This window comes from Apis mellifera, linkage group LG10 (genome assembly GCF_003254395.2).
Source record: "Apis mellifera strain DH4 linkage group LG10, Amel_HAv3.1, whole genome shotgun sequence".
NCBI lineage: Eukaryota > Metazoa > Arthropoda > Insecta > Hymenoptera > Apidae > Apis > Apis mellifera.
Genome location: NC_037647.1, coordinates 11,289,541 through 11,305,010, shown reverse-complemented (window position 1 = coordinate 11,305,010; position 15,470 = coordinate 11,289,541). Strand labels below are relative to the sequence as shown.

At 28.3% G+C, this 15,470-nt stretch overlaps 2 protein-coding genes across 2 annotated transcripts; both read left to right on the top strand.

Annotated features, from left to right (window-relative positions):
- The first annotated feature begins 149 nt into the window (after window positions 1-149).
- LOC408276 (ATP-dependent RNA helicase bel) lies at window positions 150-6,554 on the top strand. Its single transcript, XM_391829.7, has 8 exons — window positions 150-599; window positions 1,852-1,933; window positions 2,365-2,909; window positions 3,069-3,535; window positions 3,616-3,920; window positions 4,019-4,318; window positions 4,434-4,697; window positions 4,808-6,554. Exons 1-8 carry the CDS (start codon window positions 555-557, stop codon window positions 4,903-4,905), a joined length of 2,106 nt encoding a protein of 701 aa, XP_391829.3. The 5' UTR covers window positions 150-554; the 3' UTR covers window positions 4,906-6,554.
- Window positions 6,555-11,673: 5,119 nt separating this feature from the next.
- Window positions 11,674-15,241, top strand: LOC413441 (dnaJ homolog subfamily C member 3). Its single transcript, XM_006569181.3, has 6 exons — window positions 11,674-11,947; window positions 12,021-12,131; window positions 12,243-12,442; window positions 12,543-12,868; window positions 13,015-13,358; window positions 13,888-15,241. The coding sequence occupies exons 1-6, from the start codon at window positions 11,899-11,901 to the stop codon at window positions 14,304-14,306; spliced, it is 1,449 nt and encodes a 482-aa protein (XP_006569244.2). The 5' UTR covers window positions 11,674-11,898; the 3' UTR covers window positions 14,307-15,241.
- Window positions 15,242-15,470: the final 229 nt, after the last annotated feature.

Genomic DNA, 15,470 nt, shown 5'->3' with positions numbered 1-15,470 from the left:
TAGCTCAAGTATTTGATCTGAAATTCGTATATATGTAATGTGTCAATATGTCGAGCACGGATACCAACAGACAGTAAATTGAAAAAGTAATGCAACGTGTTCATAGATTTCATTACAATATCATGTGTAAGCCATAAATGTGTTTCAAACTTTAATACGTGAGAATAATAAGAATAGTAAACAATTAGAAAATTAAAAAGCAGAGTATGTTCTCTTAGTTTTCTCGATATCCGGCGGATATAAGTCGTCAGCCATCTTGCTAGCAATATTTCGGCGCTCGGCCATTTTTGTTGCGTCGACGTCAAGTGTGGCCAGAGGCCTTTCATCGTAGCCAGTCTTCGAATTTCCTTTGTATCGAATTATCGACAGATAAAAACTGTAATTCTAACTACTTGGCTTAGTCGACAAGTTTCGTTTGTAGCTCAGGAAGAAACGAAAGGAGAGGAAAAAGGATTGAACAATTGAAATTTTTTGCTTAGTGATTGTCTAGGCGAATAATAGTTAAAGAGCTTCTGCGGCAGAGCCACGAAAAATACGCACCGAGGCGGAGTAATATGAGTAATGCAGCCAACCAGAATGGATCAGGTCTAGAGCAGCAGGTAAGAAATTAAAAGTTTTTTATATTCTTGACAATTATTATTGTAATCTACCATTTTTCTCTTTGTCTTTTTTATTTGATTCTTTCATCATTTTATATCGTTTCAGAAATGATATTGTACATAATTATGTGTAAATGTTCAAAAATATTATTTTATAACCTATAATTCTATGAATCAAATGTTCTTGCATCTTGTCTTGCATTAAAAATTTTAGATTTGGATCATCATTAAGTTCGTTTGTGACGTACAGCTTTGTAATGGCGGCAACCAATTCCCGGAACAGCAAACCTCGTGCTGTGACGCATTCTCACATTGCTTTTTTACTACGTCCTGAATTTTCGTGATTAGATGAATATATATAATATAATATATAATGTTACTTTAAAAAAATTAGAATATATTCAATTTAAAAATTTCATTTATTCAAAAAATAGAATATAACTTTTTCATTTCTCAAAGTTGTCATAGATGCCATTTAATAAATAATTAATTATTTAATAATAAATATATTTACTTGTTAGATATTTTATTAATAAAAATAAAAAGATATATATATATATATATTCAGTAGTAAATTTAAATATATATTTGAACAAAATTATACAAAATAATTTTAATATTATATCATATATATTTAAAATAATCTGTAATAATATAGAATAGTATAGATATACATTTTATAAATTTCTTAATAATGACATTTAAGAAATTTTTTTTAAAAATATTTTCTATAATAATTTATTTTTGGATCTTGATAAATATAAAGTAATATATAAGTATTAATGACTTTTTAGTTAAAGATATTACTTATATTTCTAATATATATTGATTTTCTTAATATAAATTATGATTAATAAGATATAATATATGATTAATAAGATAAAATACAAGATAGAAGATACTCGAATATAATATATTAATAAAGAAAAAAAAATAGATATGCTTAAATACATTTTAATCAATAATAGAATAAATATTAAAAATTAGAATTTTTTAATAATTTCTTATGCATTTAAAAATATTAAAAGATTGAATAAATTTTATTTTTTTTTTTTATTTGTTTCAATCTTATTCTTTATGTTATAATGAATAAATTTCCAATTTAATTTAATAAAATTTTAATTGTTTTTTAAATTTAAATTTTAAATTTTAATTATAGTTAATTATATTTTTTTCTTCTTTTCTGGTTAAAATAATTTTTATGAGTAATATATAGCAAGAACAATTTAAATATTTATATTTTATGTTTTAGTTAGCTGGTCTGGACTTGCAGGGCTCCCGCCAACCAAGTGGGGGTCGCTACGTACCACCGCATTTACGAAATAAATCTGGAAGTGAGTATTGTACATACATTAGTACAATAATTATTATATTATACTATTAATACATATATTATTTTATAATTTTATATTTATAATTGTTCATTATTTATAATTTTTATTATATATTAATTTAAAATTTAAATGAAAAATTAAAAAATTGATTTTATTTATTTTTTTCATATATATTATATGTTCATTATTTTTATTAATTTCATTTTTTGTTAAATTAATTTCAAATTCTTAAATTAAAAAATTATTGTAAACATATGTATATATATATATATTAAAGAAATATATAAAAATTAATAAATTGAAAATAATGTTGCTACTGAAAAAATTTATGAGTCAGTAGAACCTCTCGATAATAATATTATTGTCATGTAAAAGGAATTTATCTTTATGTAAAGATAAATAATAAAATTGTATTGTTAATTTTTTTATAGGTAACGCGCCTTCTGGCGGAGATCATCATTTTTCTTCCAACTCAAGACCATATTCTGATAGAGATAGAGGAAGGGATCGTGATCGCGAAAGGGAAAGGGAAAGAGATCGTGATAGAGGAAGAGGTGGTTCAGGTTATAGAGATACGCGCTCTCGTGATGTCGATTTTGGAAATTTCGGAAATTTCGGTGGGCGCACTAGACGTAGTGCCAATCAAGAAAATGGAAGAGATTATAGATATTCCAATTCAGACCGTGAGCGAGATCGAGATCGCACGGTTAACTCTGGAAATGATCGTTGGCAAGAACCTAGAAACGATCGCTGGCCAGACAACAGAAACGATCATAGAATGGGGGGCGGTCGATGGAAGGACGACAGAGAAGGAGGTAGGACGAATTCTGAAATCGACTGGACAATACCCACTTCCAGAGATGAGCGATTGGAGGTGGAATTATTTGGTACTGGAAATACTGGCATTAATTTTAGTAAATATGAGGATATCCCAGTTGAGGCTACCGGGGATAACATACCTCCACACATCACATCTGTAAGTTTTAAAATTAAAAGAATAATACATTTTTTTTTCAATGATGAATCATCGTATACATGTGTCATATATCTTATTTATAATTTTTATCATAAATGTTTTATTATAATATTTTATATCTTGTAATATGTGTTACAATATGTGTTATTTTTCTTACAGTTTGACGAAGTTAAGCTGACGGAGATAATAAAGAATAGTATTAGTTTGGCTGGTTATGATAAACCCACACCAGTACAGAAGTATGCGATACCGATTATTATCGGACGCCGTGATGTTATGGCCTGTGCCCAAACAGGGTCTGGTAAAACAGCGGCCTTTTTAGTGCCAATATTAAATCAGATTTATGAAAGCGGGCCACGTCCACCACCAATTAATTCTTCTGGAAAGCGCAAACATTTCCCTCTTGGTCTAGTATTAGCACCTACAAGAGAGCTTGCTACGCAAATATATGACGAAGCACGGAAATTTGCATACAGATCACGTATGCGTCCTGCTGTTGTCTACGGTGGTTCGAACATCGTAGATCAAATGCGAGAATTGGATCGTGGATGTCATTTACTTGTTGCAACACCTGGTCGCCTTGTAGATATGTTAGGTCGTGGTAAAATCGGATTACATAATTGTCGGTTCGTACAGAATTTTGATAATTATTTCACTTTTAAATATTTAATCTATAGTGTGATATTCAATTTTCATTTTTTTTTAGATATTTAGTATTGGACGAAGCTGATCGTATGTTGGATATGGGTTTCGAGCCACAAATAAGACGTATAGTTCAGGAGGATACAATGCCTCCCACGGGAGAAAGACAAACGCTCATGTTTTCAGCTACATTTCCAAAAGAAATTCAAATGCTGGCAAGAGATTTTCTTAGTAACTATATCTTTTTAGCTGTAGGCCGTGTTGGTTCTACGTCTGAAAATATTACTCAGAAAATTGTATGGGTGGAGGAACATGATAAGCGTTCTTATTTGCTTGATCTTCTTCAAGCTAGCAATTTTTCAGATCCTTGTATGTTATTATATAAAAATTGAAAGATTATAAAACCAAGTATCATACAGATGTATCGTACAGATATTTAACAAAATTTTTTACTTCTAAATTTTTAGCTGCCGAATCATTGACTCTAGTATTCGTGGAAACAAAGAAAGGTGCGGATATGTTAGAAGAATATTTACATCAAATGGGATATCCGGTCACTAGCATCCATGGTGATCGAACACAGCGTGAACGAGAAGATGCTTTACGTCGTTTTCGAGCTGGTAAAGCGCCAATACTTGTTGCTACTGCTGTTGCTGCCCGTGGACTTGATATTCCACATGTTAAACATGTGATAAATTTCGATTTACCCGGAGATGTAGAAGAATATGTTCATCGGATCGGTCGTACAGGTCGTATGGGAAATTTAGGTTCGTTTTCTCTCTTCTTTCTTGATCTCATGATATATATTATTCCATATTAGTTATTTTCCTTTTTCTTTTACGACCGATTAAATTAAAAATAATTTAATTAATCTTACAACAGGTTTAGCAACATCATTTTTCAACAATAAGAATATTAACTTAGTACGTGACTTGGTATCTCTCTTAGTTGAAGCTAATCAAGAACTTCCACCTTGGTTAGACGATATGTTTAGTGAAGCAAGATATTCCGGAGGTGGATCTCGTCGTGCCGGAAGTACTAAAGGCCGATTTAGCGGTGGATTTGGTGCTAGAGATTATCGTCAGCAACCTAGCTCCGGGTCTGCTCGCAATAATGGTTCCTCCAATAGGCCTGGTAGTTATGGAGGTTAGTAAAGTTGTTCGATTTTAAAATTTTTTAAAATGAAAATTATTTAAGTAAGAGTGTGATCAACATGATTAAGATCGTCACGTGTATAATTCATTTTCATTCTGTAGGAAGTTACGGAAATTATGGAGGTAACTATAACAATTCATCGTATAATAATTCTGCTAACAACGTCAACAGTAATGATCCTGATTGGTGGGACAAGTAAATCATTATATCACCATCTCTATTTTCACTCTTTTATCATTATTACTACTGTACACGTAAATTCAAATATATGTAAGAAAGACACGTACGACATACATACATCGGATACAACACGCACGTATTTGCGCGTGTATATTACGTATACACCAAAAAAAAAAAAAAAAAAAAAAAAAAGACAGTATCACGTATATAATTACAAATCACGTTCGCTGACTGCCTGTGCACTACACAATTTTCAAACTAAAAAGGAAAAAAAAATAATTGTGTTTATTCAATTCCATAAAAATAAATAATACTTTTATTCGCGTGCGACGAAACGCTATATCGACAAATCCGAATATATAATCTCAGCATTAAGAAGAGAAAACTGTAAAGGAAAATCATCGTATATTAATATTAAAAAAAAGAAACAAGAAAAAATGATCTCATTTTTAAGAGATATCAGAGTTATTATAGGATTTGTCAAATGACTTAGAGAGAGAGAGAGAGAGAGCGAGCGAGAGAGCGAGAACGAGAGAGAGAGAGAGAGAAATAAATATAGGATCCATCCAAGGTTTCGTTGCCGTGCGTGTTGAAGAACACAAATAGTATAATCATTAATGAATCAAATCGAGCAGTCGTTCATGTTCTAGTTAGGGCATAACGATGATGTGACACGTAGTAAGTGAAGAAAAACTTAGTGAAATTTTTTAGAACTCCTGTCGAGATTATGGGGCTCATTGTATGGCTTCATTAATTAAAATTTTTGAAGGACGTGGTGGGCGTATCTTCGAGAGAATCGTGGCGTCTAGAGATTCGTGTAATTAATAGAGCTTTAAATGCACAAGTGCTTTATTATTCTCGCCTGAATGGTGGCCAGTATCTTGTGTAATTTAATTTAAACCAGTGGCGCTATTTTTTTTTCCTTTCTTTTCTTATGCATATATGTATATGTATATGTATATATTTATATACGTTTATATGTAATTATATATATATATACATGTATATATATTTTTTTTTACTAGGCGTCCACGATACGCCATACCGCCATCGCCATAGATTTCGTCAAAACGATTCCTGTTTTTAAATTTAAAACTATAATCCAGCGACGAATGGTACTTTGTTGTTTTGCCGTCCCCAGACACAAACGACGTTGCGCCGGCAATATCATGGTTTAATCGACTGAATCGCGTTAAGCGTCGAGTAAGTCGATGAGCTTTGATGAGTTGATGTGAGAAGGAAACAGGCTGCGTCTTAAGATACTTTTAGAAATCTCGTTTATATTTCTGTCACGTCCTGTTAATAATATATTAAGTAAGTTTAGAAAGTTTCTGATGCTGTAAACTTGTTGCTTCTCTTGTAACTCTCTTAATTCGAGGAGTTATTTTATTTTAAAAAAAAAAAAAAGAAAAAAAAAAGAAAAAAAAAAAGTTCGGTATTCATTGTATTTAGAGTAGGCTGGAAAAAAGCTCAATTTTTTCAGCAAATATCAGGTATATGTGTATTTTGGGTACCTGAATTTTTAACGTACTCTAATTAAAAAATTTCTAAACGTAACAAAGACGTTGTCCTGTATAAAATTGAAGATACGGTGTGTTATTAAAGAAAAAAAAAAAAAGAAAAATCTTAGATCGCAGATACTGAATGCGAGTGCTCTAGAACGAGAAAGCTTACATTTTAAAAAACGGGTAAAAAAAATATACGGTTGCAGTTACAGAAAAGGGGGAAAAAAACTTCAAAAGAAACAAAAACACGAAAGGAGCAAAAAAAAAAAAAAAAAAGTACGCTGTTAGTTGGCTCAATCTTACAAGATACAAAGAGACAGAGAGAGAGAGAGAGAGAGAGAGAGAGAGAGAGAGAAAAAGGCAAAAAAAAAAAAAGAAAAATATAACAAAAAGCAAGCCCTTTTGAAATAAGGATACATAAAGGCGCACTCATATTTTATAACTGTATTTATCAATACGCTCTATATATATGTATATATATATATACATATATATATATATATATATATATATATATACACACTAAGTAATATTCGTAAATACATAAACATTAAAATAATTGAAAAACGACTGTGATATCGAACGATCTTGCGACATTCAATTTCCATGCGAATTGATAAATGAACAATTTAACGAGATACAAATAATTAAATGTATTAATTATAAAATCGGTATTGAATGTCGGGAAAGCATTAAAAAAAAAAAAAAAAAAAGCTATGCAGTTATGCGAGCCGAGAATGGAAAATATTAAGTCGTTGAAAAAAAAAAAAAAAAAAGTGAATAGAAAACATCAAGAACACAAACACAAACGTGGCTGTTGTCCGATCGGGGAGGGCTGAACGCTAGAGCCTCTTACAGTCCTGAAAAACATGTTTTTTGGGGCATTGTTTCTACTTAAAAAAAAAAAAAAGAAATAAATAAATAAATAAACGCGCATTAATAATAGATAATAAACGGCGAAACGCGTCATTACTGGTTGATGATGTTTGGTAGGGCTTTTTTTTATATAGAATGTTGTGTCGATATCTTTTGTGCAAACGAGTCGGGATTCTTACCTTAATCTATGTGAGAAAAAAGTACAAATTTCAATTTTTGCGTGACAACCGTGACAGGATTTTTAGACACGTCATACTTATACCTGTTTATATTAATAGATTTATATAGTGCAATCGCGTGCGTGAATCGTGAATATGCCCTGTGTGTGACAGTGGACCAAGGTGTGTGAATGCCTCTATTTGACGGGGGAATGATAATAATTATTTCAAACTAGAAACTTTCAAATAGTGATTATTAAACGAGTAATAACAATTGTTGGCTTCCGACCATGTGTGTGCGTGGTTTTTCAAATTCTAATTCTATATGATTGATTTTTGATCGTCGAGTCTGTTTGTCAACTCGGAGGCCCTGCCAAGAACATTACAAGAAGAAATATTCACAACGAAAAGTGATCCACCTCACTTTCTCGTTACATAGTGTACAATTTTACGGCACAAGTTGTTTAGTTGGACCTTAGTCTATATGTAAGAGTGTAGATTCATGCCGTAATATTACTATTATTATTATGATTAGTACCACTACCGCTTTATATATTCTTACTTTACTACTATTATTATTATTATTATTCATTCTTTTTTTTTTTTTTTTTTTTTATGACAAGGTGGTACTATATGCGCAAACTTTGCATAACGACTTTGCCGTATTGCGTTGCGTTATTTTATTGCGAAATAGAAAAAGAATAAGTGACATTTGGACACTATTATCTCGAATTTTTTGTAAACAAATATATATATATGTATGTATATATGTATGCACATATATATATATATATATATCTTTTCTTTCTTTCTCTTTCTTTCTCTCTTCTATATATATGTATATATATTTATAATTATATATAAATATCTATAATTATATAAAATATATATATATATATATTATATTTCTGTTTCTTCTTTTGCAAAATTTACAATCAATGGAATACAAATGACTTTGTCAGTATTCAGTCACTATACTGTTATGTAATTTCATTATTAAAGTTTCTTTTATATACCTATACTTCAATAATATGAATCAAAGAGAAATTCTAGATTTTATTGTCCAATTGTTCACTCAGGCAACGAATACATATGACGCGTCGATGTAAGTTATTAGTCTTGTGAACTTGGAAATATGTTCATTTACGAATAACGTGGTGGACAGAGATTATGCAAGTAACAACTATATACGAAAGTATTTTCATACTTGTTTCTCTCTCATAATAGTTATAACGCTATTTTTATACGTAAAAAAACAGTGGTGTTGATCGTCAAAGTTAATCACGCTATTCATTAATTATTCCATGCGTATTTTTTCTTTTTTTTTTCTCTCCTCTTCTTCTTTTTTTTTTTTTTTTTTTTTTTTTTTTTTCTCTCTCATTTTTTCTATATTATTATGAACCAACCAAGGTGTTCGAGTAACGTGTAATAATAATAATAATAATAATAATCGAATTTAAGCTGATGTGTAGCTATTGTCGTATGTTTCATATTTAAAAAAAGAAAAAAGAAAAAGAAAAAAAAAAGAAGGAAAGAAAAAGAAATTGACAGAATATATTTGTGCTGATAGTCAGATGTCCACCGTTTTCGTAACTGGTAATAATGTATAAATTCATGTATACACGGTATTATGATTTAGAACGTATTTAGCATTTTTTTTTAGAGAAGAAATAGGAAGATGATATAATAAACGAGACTATTTATTAACATGTTAAGTATTTATTTTTTATGTTACTTCTCTTGAGAAGGACACAGTTATATATATATATATACATATATATATATATATATTTGTACTGTATAAATACCTTTAAATATTATGTTTAGTCCTCTAAAATATATCGGACGAGCAGCCTTAGGAAACTTTTACGGATCTACGCAGAATGGGATGATGATTAGACAAAGAGATCAATTAAAGTAAGAAGTGAATTGAAGTGTGAAAAAAGAAAAAACGAAAGCGAAAGAGGGAGGGGGGAGGGAGGGTAAAAGAATAGTACTCATTGCATATTATATGTAAAAAGAAAAAGAAAAAAAGAAAAAAAAAAAAAAAAAAAAAGAGTGGCGTTTGACTGTGACTGCAATCATTATTAAGAAAAGAAGCACACATATGAAAGAGAGAAAGCGAGAGAGAGAGTGAGAGAGAGAGAGAAAGAGTGAGAAAAAGAGAGAGAGAGAGAAGAGAAAAACATTGTAAGCCATGTTATTTATGTACAACATGTTACAATGTTAAAGAATAATAAGGATCGGTGCATGTGGAATTGACACCGAATACAATTGTATAGGTCATAGTTTTCTTTTTCCCATATTTTTTATGTTATTCATTGTTTGGAAAATTAAATGAAACAAACTTGTTCGATTAAACTTGCTCTTGGTGAAAAACAACAGAAAAATTTTGTATGCGCTTATTGTGTGTCTACCTCGAGCAGTTTTCTGTGTTTAAAAGAAAATAAGAAGAAGAATAAAATATTAATACTCAAAGGAAAAAAAGGAAAGGATTAAAAAGAGAGAAAAAAAACATTGAGTTATCGTATGCCCGTGATGCGAATGTGAGAGAAAGAAGAGAGAGAGAGAGAGAAATGAAAATGGGAGAAAGAAGTCTGAAATGAAAAGAGCACACGCGTAGGCGAGGGGAAATATGAGGCAAAATTAGGTGGGATGGCAAAAAAGAAAATGTCTTCTAACTTTTATGAATGTTATTTAATCGAGAAGCGTCGCTTGTCGTTGAATCGAGAACGCAGACAAGATGTGTATAAAAAGGAAAGGAAAGAACAAACTTTAAAGAAAGCGCAACAATTTTGTGCTTTCTCAATATATGAGTCTCAATGGCTGTGTTTCATTTTTCTACGGCGAATGACGCTCATTGTATCATTCACTTGTAACTCTAATGATACTGCTACTATATATCTACTTCACTGAGATGGCGAGCAAATGGCAAAAGTGTGAAGGACTTGAGGAACGGTGTATGTACCATTCTGTCGGTCTCTTAATTAATAATTGCACATTTACACGCTACATTAGGTGAACCGAGAAAAATATGAGAAGTAGGGAAAAAAAAAATCTGCAAACAACTGTACGTCGTACGGCTATTGAATGAAGTAATAAAAATAAAGTGTCTGAAATTTAAAAGGGAAGTCACACTTAACCTATAAAGTGTGTGTATATATATATATATATATATACATATATGTATTTAAATATATATATATATATATATATATATATATATATATATATACAAACACTTGTCGTTCATTAGCAATAAGTTACGATTGCATTGTGGAAAACATATGCATCTTGCGTTTAGTTAAAGCAACATGTGTGTTCTGTGAAGAATGATGTAGAGTGTCAATATTGTTACAAATACCTCATATAAGACGATGGATCACGTATTATTTAAATATCATTCATTTGGTGATTCATTCGTTTATTTATAGTATTATGCAGTGACAGGAGAACTCTATAAAATGAACCGTATAATAAAGAAAAAAAAAGATTATGCAGTGTAGAATCTTTTTATATGTATATGCCTTTTTTACCCTACAATTTATATAAATATTCAAATATGTTCATCAATCTTTTAATTATATTTTTTGCAAATATATTTCTATTTCTGTAATTATTTTCTATATTTTAAAAAAAATTGCATAATCTTTTATACCGAACAATTTTAATTCATAGAGCTTTAATTTAAAATAATTAAAATAATTAAAATAATGTGTGTTTTTATATCCGTAATAATGATATTAAAAAATATTACAAAAAATTTATCTTTATCGGATATATGAAGAAATGTTAATTTGTAAAAAAAAAAAAAAAATATCCTAAATAATTATTAAAAATTTACATGTTAACTACATATATATATATATATGTATGTATATATATATATAATATGTGTATATATATATATATATATGTATGTAGATAATTTAGATTTGTTTCCAACATTTACAAACACATATATGTTAATATTTTTAAATTTTACGGAGTATGTATTTTTATTATTTTATATATTTAAAAAGAAGATGAGCAATATTTATTCAATAAATTTTCACACATGAATTTCTTGATTTTAACAATTCTATATTCGTAATATTTTTATAAATAAGATTATTTTGGAAAAAAATTAGAATATAAATTTATATAAACTTTCAAACGAAATAATTTTTTGTTGATTGTCCTGTATTAATTATATTAATTATGATTCAGGAAACAAATAATCATTGTTATCTACAGGTATTTACTATAAATGCAATATTTAAAACATTATAACGGATTGTGGGCGCCAATGATGAAAGGTCAATCCTGTTGGTGCAACTTGGACCAATCATATAAGACCACGATTGCAATGGCGGCGTGGCTGAACAGTTTTGTGATATCGGGTGGTTAGATAGAGGCTTCTAAAGCCAGCAACTTTGTTTTCTTATGTATTGAAATATTCATATTATCGTGGCTCACTCTTTTTATTCAGTCATGTATCATTGTGGTTTATTATTGGTCTTATTGGATCTGTCTTTAGATGGTAATTAATCCTAACCTAAAGTACCTTTAAATGTCTATTTTGCAGTATAATATTTAACGAGTTTGTATTCTAGTGGTTGGAAGTGTTTCTCAATTAGAAATTGACAGGCATTTGGAATTAGGTAGAGAATTTTTAGCAAAAGGACAATTACAGGATGCACTGTCACATTATCATGCAGCTGTTGGTAAGTTGTATTTGTAATCATTTGTTTTATTTTTTTTTTGATTTCTTTTAATTTATAAAAAATAAAATCTGTCATTAAAATTCAAATGTTGATACATATTTTTTTTTGTAGAAGGAGATCCAAATAACTATTTGACATATTATAAAAGGGGCACAGTATATCTAGCATTAGGTAAAGCTAAATTTGCACTTCTTGATCTTGATAGAGTTTTGGAATTGAAACCAGATTTTACTTCTGCAAGATTACAACGTGGTAATGTATTACTTAAACAAGCTCAGTTTGAAAAAGCAGAAGCAGATTTTCGAGATGTGGTAAGTTTTTTTTTCTTTGTAATGTATTTTTTTTAATATATTTTTTATTATTTACATATAATCGTATTATAAATTTTTACTTTTCCCCAATTATATATAGTTAGCAATTGAACCACAAAATTCAGATGCCTATAATGCCTTATATAAAATAGCACCTGCCCAAGAAGATTTATTAGTTGTAGACAGATTAAAAATGAATGGTGATTATACAGCAGCTGTGCATCAAATTACTAGAGTTATAGAAATATGTCCATGGTCAGCTGAACTTAGACAACGTAGAGCTGAATTATATGAAATACTTGAAGATTATATTAGTGCTATTTCTGATGTACGTTCTACAACCAAATTACAATCTGACAATACACAAGGATTTTTAAAATTAGCTACTTTGCATTATCGTCTTGGACAAGTTGAAGAATCATTAAAGTAAGTAAAGAATAAAATATAAATATTATAAGTCAAAATATAATATTTATAAGTCATATATTATTATTTATCTCATATTTAAATTTATGCAATTAAAATTATATATATATATCTATATATATAATATATATAATGTATATATATAGGGAGATTCGAGAATGTTTGAAACTTGATCCAGAACATTCAAAATGTTTTTCATTTTACAAAAAAGTTAAAAAGGTAGCAAAATTATTAATGTCTGCAACAGAATATGAAGATAAAAGGGATTATACTAATTGTATAGATTCAGCCTTGCCTATACTTAAACTTGAACCGCAAGTAATCAATGTACGTTTCCTTGCTCATCAGCTTCTCTGTAAATGTTATACTAGTAATCAGGAACCAACTCAGGCAATTAAAAATTGTCATGAAGCATTAAAAGTAAGAAAAGAAGCTGCAGTATATTGTGATAGAGCAGAAGCTTATCTTGCTGCTGAAATGTTTGATGATGGTAAGTTATATATTTATAAGTCATAGGTATTTAGTTTATGCAATGCATAAGATTTTCTCCCAAATTAATTAAAAAAAATTTTTTTCACGTAAATTACATTTACTATACATTGAATAAATACAAATAAATATAAATCTTGTCTAGATATTATCATTAAATTCTGAAATAATTAATATATTAATATTATATATTAATTATTTATAAACATGGAGTAATTTTTCATGTTTAACAAAATTTATGTTTAACAAAATTAAATATTAAATATTGTATATATTAAACTGATGAATTATAAGAATAGATTAATTTTTTAATTTAAAAAGAAAAAAAATAGAAATCATTTTAAAATATTGATACATTTAGACAAGTTTTATATCTATTATAAAATTCAAAATAAAATATTTAAAATATTTTTTCAAATAATGAATTGTTTAAAAAATAAATATATGTAAAGATTAAAATGGGAGAATATATCATACATAGATTTATATTATTAATATAATTTACTAATATACTCATTATTTTAAAAAAGCTATTAGAGATTTTAAAGAGGCTTTAGAAATTGATATGAGTCTACAAAGAGCAAAGCAAGGTCTTCATAAAGCGCAACAAAGACAGAAACTTTCTGAATCTCGAGATTATTATAAAATTTTGGGTGTGCCAAGAACAGCATCTAAACGTGATATTATCAAAGCATATAGAAAAGCTGCACAAAAGTGGCATCCTGATAATTTTCAAGAAGGAGAAGAAAAGAAACTAGCAGAAAAAAGATTTATTGATATTGCAGCTGCCAAAGAAGTATTAACTGATGATGAAAAAAGAGCAAAATTCGACCAAGGGGAAGATCCATTAGATCCTGAATCAGGAAAACATCAACAAGGATTTAATCCCTATCAAGAGTTTCATCACTTCCATGGATCTCCCTTCCAATTTAAATTCCATTTTAATTAATTATTTTTTTCATTTTTTATGATTCTAGCTCAAATAAAATTCGTGATTTCATAATGTCGTTATGTATACGACACAACTTTTGCTATTTTAGATAAAATTTCATTTTGCTAATCTACCTCGTCGGTAGTTATATGTTTTGCATCTGCATGGAATTAGAAGACTGTATGTGAAAAATTATTAATCGGTCAGTAAGTCAAAAAAGTGACAATTAATTAAAACAAATTATAAAATATGATTAAATTTTTATCTGAATCATATATAAATTATCTTGCTATCATTTCTCATAACTTGTTATTGAAATTCAATATATACATAATGTAAATAATGCATGCACATAATTTAATTCGTTATTCATAATTTATAATATATGGATTTTTATAATAATTTTGAATAATTGACTTACTGAATAACATACTTGATGCAGACTGAACATAAAATTAGTTTTCAGCAATGTTAATATTCTTTATCATCGATATATATTTATATATAATAAATATAATAATATTTATATAAATATATATTCTATATATATAGATATAGATTTCGTACCATTGATATACGAAATAAAAATCGTGATTAAAGTCGCATTTTAAAAAAACTCTAGGATGTATTGCCGAAAATATGCTATCCAACAGCCATTGGCTGTGGATTATTAAGTTTAGCTTAAAATTGTGCGATAATTAGATGAAGTAAATATAATTAAAGTCATTTTCATAATAAAACCATCGAATACAGATACTTCAAGTATAAATAAATAAATAAATAAATAAATAAATAAATAAATAAATAAATACTGTGGACTGACTGTATTCGATGATAAATATACATAGGACAGTGCTGTGTGTATGTTGTATTTGCATGAGTATGAGAGAACATTATGTAAATATACTGTATCTCTGATATTTGTTTAAATATATTTGAATAATTTATAAATATTATAATTTATATATATGTATATAAATATATATATATATATATACACATACACATTCATATATAACATTATATATGTTGTACACATGTTATGGTCTTAAATTCATATGATTGCTTAATTTTATTATCAAATCCAACATGAATTGTAGCTATTATTATATAATTATAATTAATTTATGTTATAAAATATTTACAATTTATCTTTAGCAAAAAGTATTGAATTTCACTTAC

Bases quoted from the DNA above. Each gene is read 5' to 3' on its own strand.
- LOC408276 (XM_391829.7), top strand. From the start codon at position 555: ATGAGTAATGCAGCCAACCAGAATGGATCAGGTCTAGAGCAGCAG. The intron at 3,536-3,615 runs GTTCGTACAGAA...ATTTTTTTTTAG, and splicing joins ATCGGATTACATAATTGTCG to ATATTTAGTATTGGACGAAG. The intron at 4,698-4,807 runs GTTAGTAAAGTT...TTCATTCTGTAG, and splicing joins TAGGCCTGGTAGTTATGGAG to GAAGTTACGGAAATTATGGA.
- LOC413441 (XM_006569181.3), top strand. From the start codon at position 11,899: ATGTATCATTGTGGTTTATTATTGGTCTTATTGGATCTGTCTTTAGAT. The intron at 12,869-13,014 runs GTAAGTAAAGAA...GTATATATATAG, and splicing joins CAAGTTGAAGAATCATTAAA to GGAGATTCGAGAATGTTTGA. The intron at 13,359-13,887 runs GTAAGTTATATA...ATTTTAAAAAAG, and splicing joins TGCTGAAATGTTTGATGATG to CTATTAGAGATTTTAAAGAG.